Source organism: Tauraco erythrolophus, chromosome 6 (genome assembly GCF_009769465.1).
Source record: "Tauraco erythrolophus isolate bTauEry1 chromosome 6, bTauEry1.pri, whole genome shotgun sequence".
NCBI lineage: Eukaryota > Metazoa > Chordata > Aves > Musophagiformes > Musophagidae > Tauraco > Tauraco erythrolophus.
The window spans coordinates 24273065-24279808 of record NC_141470.1 but is presented as its reverse complement, the minus strand read 5'-3'; the positions used below and the strand labels follow the sequence as shown (position 1 = coordinate 24279808).

The 6744-nt window shown below is 42.3% G+C and overlaps 1 protein-coding gene across 1 annotated transcript; it reads right to left on the bottom strand.

Moving 5' to 3' along the window:
- Window positions 1-4938: 4938 nt before the first annotated feature.
- PTH (parathyroid hormone) lies at window positions 4939-6114 on the bottom strand. The gene is made up of 2 exons (XM_009980210.2): window positions 6020-6114; window positions 4939-5212 (listed from the first exon to the last, which is right to left on the bottom strand). The coding sequence occupies exons 1-2, from the start codon at window positions 6103-6105 to the stop codon at window positions 4939-4941; spliced, it is 360 nt and encodes a 119-aa protein (XP_009978512.1). The 5' UTR covers window positions 6106-6114.
- Window positions 6115-6744: the final 630 nt, after the last annotated feature.

The window sequence follows — 6744 nt, the reverse complement described above, 5'->3', positions numbered from 1 at the left end:
TCGCAGGGGCAGCGGCCGCCGCCACTCGCCCGGGCCGGCAGCACCAATGACGGGCGGACCATCCCGCAAGCCCTGAGGGGGACAGCCCAGAAACCGCGGCCGAGAGCCGGGCTGGAGGGGCACGCCACCGCCCGCACCATCCGCCGGCTCCGGCGCAGCGGCAACGGCCCCGGCCACGGGGGAGCGGCCCGGCAGCCCCAGCGCACGGCCCGGGCGGAGCGGTGTTCCGCGCAGCCCGACAGCGCCGGGCCCTCCGTCGCCCCCTCCGCGTCGCGCCACTCACCCGCGCGGCTCCGCGGCCGAGCCGCCGTCTCCCGCCGCCACCGGCCGCTGCGCCCGGGCCCCGCCACCGCCGCCCGCACCTCTCGCGAGAGCCGCCCCGCGCGCACAGGGCGAGGAGGCGGCGGCGCCGAGATCTCACGAGACTTGCGGGGCAGGAGGCGGGGCCAGGCGGGGCGCGAGCCGACGCCGTTGCTAGGGGCGGGCCGGCGCGGGGAGGCGGCGGTTGCTACGGGGCGGCCGGCCGCAGGCGGGCCGAGACCGGGGCTGCCTGAGGGCCGCTGCCGCTCCGAGGGGCCGCGCCGCGCCGCGGCGCGGGCAGCGGGCGGGGGGGCCAGATCGCGGTAGCGCCGGGCGCCGCCGCGGTGCGCAGGCAAACAGGCGGAGCCCCCGCCGAGGGTGGCGGCTGCCGGTCCGAGGGCCGGAGAGGCGGTGCTGGAGCGCGAGCGCCGCCCGGCGCCGCGGAAAGGTGATTGCGAAAGACCTCCCAGGGAAAACACGCAGGTAACTAGGAGCATGAATCTGTGTCCTGCTGATGAGTATAATCACCTTGAGCAGGGGTTCTGATTTAACCTCTAGTGGAGGAAGTTGACAAATTTGCTGTCAGATTCCTGAGACTGGAACTCTACAGCCAGTGCCTCTTGTGCTTCTTATATAAATTACAGAGCATCCTCCTTTCTCCAGGACACCTAAGTATTAATCTAAAGATTCAGTGAGTGTACACCTCTGGATTTGCCTGATGCATTAGCAGATATGATTGCTTCAGGCAGGGAATATTAGCTAGAAAAGTTGTACACCTTGTTATGCTCATTGGCGAGAGGAGGGAAAGAAGGAGCAAGAGAGCAAAGATTTGTGTCTCTGCTGTATTGAAATGCTCCATAAAAGACACAAGCTTTGCTACAATACACAACAAAACATGAATTTGTTAAATGAATTCTCTTTTCCATCCTTTAACAATAACCACAGAGATAAACCACACAGTTCTAGAAATCCTCCAGCAGAACAATGATGGCCAAGCAGCCTGCACAAAAGCTGTTAGAATGCACTAACTAGGCGAGGAGTCAGATGTTACATGCTGTTTCACAGTGAGCTGAGCAGTATTAAACAGCAGTATTTACAGCAGCCAAAGGTAGAAGCAACTAAGAAAGCCAAATCACTAGCAGTTAAATCACCAGCAATAGGTTTTACCTACAGATCTCACAATTTGTCTATTTTTCATTAGAGTTCTTGTGCTTTTGGCTTTGTTACTTTTTCATGGGTTTGGGTTTTTTTCACATGCTACTGTTTTACTTACCCTGAAGATGAGTATAGATATTAGTGCTTCTCGTTTCAGTGAGTCATGAGAGACATGATTATGGTTCTTTTCACTGAAAATTTCCTAAGAAGCGAGTGTGTACAACAGATATCCATTTGCACAGGATAAGTCTTCGAGGACGTATGTCATAGCAAAAAGCCCTTGTCAGATCATAAAGCAAGGTTTTCCACCTTGAAAGGAGGTATGTGCACAGAAATCACATTCTTCGGGGAGGAAAGAGGCCTTCTAAAGACATCCCATCTTTGGAAGGCTGATCCTGTGGATGTGAAGGCATGTGGACCTAATACTTTTCTAACTTGATCTTACAGTAACAGGAGACATAGGAGGTCTCCTCTGGCAGTCACATGCATGTCTGGGTCTGTTGTGAAGTGCAGGCTCACTTAGCATTTATATTGTCTACATGCAAGTACGCAATCTGGAATAGACTTAAGGCATGTTCCACTATGTGTGTGGGGAGATAACTCGAGCCTACCAAGAGTCATGCCACTGTCTCCTCCAGAGACATTGGCTGGAGGTGAAATTTTGGTTCGTGCTAGCTAAAAGCTCCATATTCAGCCATGTGCAAGCTCAATTCTTCACCTCTCTCTCCTTCTTCTCTTAGAAAGATAGGTAGACCATACCATTTATCTCTCTGTACTGTTCATTCGTCACATCTTTTTCATATCTCTTCTTGTTTCTTTCTTTTTTAACTGCTGTTGTTACCATTTATTATCATATATAAGTGATTCAGTGGCTGTATTGTTTCTTACCGTCCTCTTTCCAGTCCCTTAATCTGTGAAAGAGATATGTCCCAAATTGCACGTTAGTCCAGGTGAAGATAAATCTTTGCAATATATCATGGTATTAAAATATTTTTGATAGGATCCTCGGCCCCACTCTGAACATTTTGCTGTTTTGACTGCTGCTACTCTGATAAGAAATTTAAGCTGAAAAGCCGTAATGAATCTGTTTTCTAGATAATTACCATTAGTAAGTAATTTCATTCAAATTTCATCTTTTTTCTGACGGGCATTACCTAGCACTAATTCCTCTGCTACTGTGCTGTCTTTAGCTCCTTCTGAAGAGTCATACTGTATGTGGGCAAAGCAAACGTGATGTTAGCCATCAATGAGACAGTGCTGAGCACAGTTTGCCTGTGGCCGTATTTCTAGATAAATGATGTTCCATGGTGCAGCGTCTGTCTCTGACCCTGAAGCCCTTTGTAAGCAACAAGTATTTTCTGAAGTGTAAAGAAAGTTTAGATATTTATGTAAGTATCTTTCATCTACTAGATAGCTGAAGATTAGGAAGAACATGTTGTTTGGATAATAGAATTCTTTGTTTAGATCAAAAGGAATCAGATTATGAATTTGGCGCTTGAAGATGATATAGTTTCTGCATGTGTGTCATTATTGTAAGGAGACATAAATAGGTTTGTGCTAGGTAAACACCTTTTGTTTAACCATCAATATGATTTTGTGTGCAGGAAAGACAAAAGAAAAAATAAAAATTGCTTTCATTGTTATTTTTATATTTATATTGCTGTGATAAAATAAAATTACTTAATAATCTTGCCCCAGACACTAGATTATATCAGAATAGTGGCAAGTCAGTCAGTTATTATGCTTTAAAGTAAGGTCCAAGAGCTTTTGGTCCACTTTATTTGATAATTCATAAGTGAGACATAGGTACAAAAATGCAGTTTTATTTAAGTTAGCACAGACATCTGATAAAAGAATAAATAGAAAGTGCACTGTAAGGCCTCGATTCTACAAACAGACAAGTGGCATGGAGTCCTTGCCTGTGTGTGGAGCACACCGATGCGCACAGGCCCACCATCTGCTTGCAGCATCGCGGCCTTTACATTAGTAAAAGTACAGCCAAGATTATGATAGTTGCAAGTACCTTGCTAGCCTCCAGCAGATTGCATTTATATTTGTAATGATTTATGAATTTTTTATTAGGTTCCCCAAGGCATGCTAGACATCAAATAAACAAATAAGAAGCGATACAGGAACATACATACAGACACTTTGATTTAGAGCAGCAATTCATCTAGGTTTGAACTCTTGGCAATGGCAAATTTGGAGAAAACCACCATGACTCCTACTGAGAAAACTTCCTTATTAGTCAGAAATGACTGAGGGTCCTAAGCACTTATCTGCATATACCGTTCAAAATAATTTCATATTTGCTGCTTTTTTTAATTTATCATCATTATTTTTTTTCCCATTCATATTTATGTCTGATTCTTTTTGAATCCTGCTTAGAGTTGCAAGTATACAGCTAACAGTTCCTCTCTCAGGTGTTGACTTCTGCATGTTAATTGTTCTCATTGTGGGCATTTGGCAAACTGAGATCCCAATTCTCCAAAAAAATTGCATATGAAAATGAGTAATTTTATTTATGAGAACCACTGTTCTCACAAACAAAAACCACTTACATATGAAGCCTAACAACACACAGAAATTCAGAGATGGATAGTTTCCAAATAAAATGAGGGACCAAAAATATATATTGCAAGATTTTTCTTTCAATTGTAATTGTCTGGTATAGAATCATTTCCCAGTTCTATAGTTACAGCCGTGCTTAAATACACACTACCATCTCTGCTCCCACTGTTTCTGCAGCTAATTATAGGTTGTTACCTTTTGGAGGAGGGGAAGGTAATGGAACTTTCCCTTCATTTCAATATTTTGCAAAATTTCATTTTTCTATTTCAGATAGAATTTGTTTTAATTTTATCCCTCTGTACTTTAATCTTAAGCTTTGCCTTCCTACTCTAATTTTTTATGTTTCCACTCTTTAATCCTAAGTTATTATCATGCAGCTTTTGCTGTGTAATTAATGTTCGTCTGATTTTAGGCCACCTTCTGAAAATAAATGTGGATATAAGTTTGCATATTTTCATTGGTACGAGGTTAATCAAAACTTAACCCAAGGCAAAATGGTGCCCTATTCTGGAGACAGATTCTGCTGCATTTGTTCATTGTTGGTTAGCAGCACAAGTAGGCCTAGCGATTACATACAAATGCTGTTCATGTAAGAGTAGCGTAGAACTGGTCTTCAACGATTTTTCAACTTTCTTACTGTTTGATTTTTGTTTTTTTCTTTTTATACTGGAAATTTGTAAGATACATTAGCCATTTAAAAGATATGCAGAAATTAGCAGCAATGGTCATGGGAGGACTTTAAATACATTTTATTATTTGGTTGTGAAATGTCTAACTCAATGGAGCTACAATCTTGAATGGAGCCTTTAATCATTATTGCAGTTTGGATAATTAATAATAAAATGCCCTACTTGATCAACAATCTACAGACACGTGCTTACTTGGACAAACATAATACTCTGGCTTTTTTCATTATGGCTTTGTTTTAAAGAGTACATCCAGGTAAGCTTTGTCGAGATCGATGGATTTCTTCTGCATTGCTGCCCGCAAATGCTCAGGGACCAGCCTCCGACTCCTTATCTCACCCAGGACAATATCATCCTTGTTTCGAGGCCTCTGGGTCCTAGCATCCTCGAGGGCACTGTGCACATCCTGCAGTTTCATCTGAAGCCAGTCCTGTCTCTCCACGGTGTGTCGATGCTCTCCAAGGTTATGCATTAATTGCATCTCACTCACTGATCTTTTCCTTCATGAAAGAAAAGCAAAGAAAGAGACTCATAGTGGCCCTTCTTGAATCTAGATCTTTGCTCAAAAAAACAGGTTTGGGAACTTTTGGGAAGTATTGTGATACAGAGCCGAAGAACCTACCTTTCCAATTTGCAAGGGGTAGAATGACATCCGGAGAAGGGAAGGAGGGTGAGTGGTGATTTGTTATTGGTAATGGATATAGTAGTGAGAAGACATAAAAAATGGTAAATAGTCCAGTTTTGCGACAATATTATTTGATGTTTATATTATCATAATATTTATCATAATATATTATCATAATATTTATCTCTTTTGGGGGCTTTTGTAGATGATCTTAGGCTTATACAATAATAGGTAACTGATTAATAAAACTCAGCAGTAGTTTTCTGTGAACACTAGTGCTAAGGAAGAATGATTTCCTGTGGATTTGTGTCTCAATGCTGATTGATGTCAGTGTGAGTTCCAGCTAGATTCTCACACAGCAAAAAAGATGCTCTCCTGTGCAGACCTCTCCAAGCGTATAAGAGATGCAGCTTGCCAGATGATGTCCCGAAGAGAACACTTATATGATTTTTCTCCACCTATTCAGCTGCCTATTTTCCAAAGATGTGTAAGAACTCAGAGTATCTGAGAACTCTACAGCTGTATCTAGAGGACAGTATTTGGCCAGCTTAGCCAAAGGATTCAAAAGCAGGGGCAGAAAGAGTCGCATGCACAGAAACTTACATACAGCCAAACCAGCCATGTTCTCAAGAACAGCTAAAGTCATCCTCCAAACTTTGGAAGTGTGTAATAATGTACTTACATCATTGGTCTCCCATCACAGTTCGTAAAGAAGCATATGGCATATAAAATGATTGCAGTCCGGGCCAGATTTTTTATAGAAGTCATTTTGTCTACAAAGATAGAAACGAATACATGTATAAATCTGTATTTCAAGTAATTTCTGTTAATTCCAAAGAAATGTAGTTTAGAAAAAAAGTTGAAGACAGATATCAGAGAAATGATTTTGAAAAATATTTTTTTTGTGAAATGGGTTAGAGCAAGGAATGCAAATGAATTTAATTGCAATACGAATTTTGTGAACAACTTCTCATTACTTCATAGGCAAGTCTAAGAACTTTGGCCAGCCTTAGTTGCCCTACATCATCATCATGTAGGCACCTGTCTCTTGGATAACTGGGTGAAAAGCACTATGTTCTTCTAATACTACTACTATTATTATTATTAAAAAGTAATTTATACTTTATATGTTCCCAGTATGTTGAAATACTTGTATATGGCTATGCAAGTGAAAAGTTTTCTTCTTTTATCTATTTCATTTGCGTATTCTTTAGAATGAAGAGGCTGACACTTTTCCTGGCAATTTTGCATAAAGGCATAACTCTTCTGTCATTCCCCATTTAATTACATAAGAGAAATCAGAATTGAGCCCCTCATTTTTCTCAGTGATAATCCTGCATTGCCAGTATGAATTCCACTCTGCTTTGTAAATCATCAGCAAAACTGCCACTTGGGATATGTTTGAAA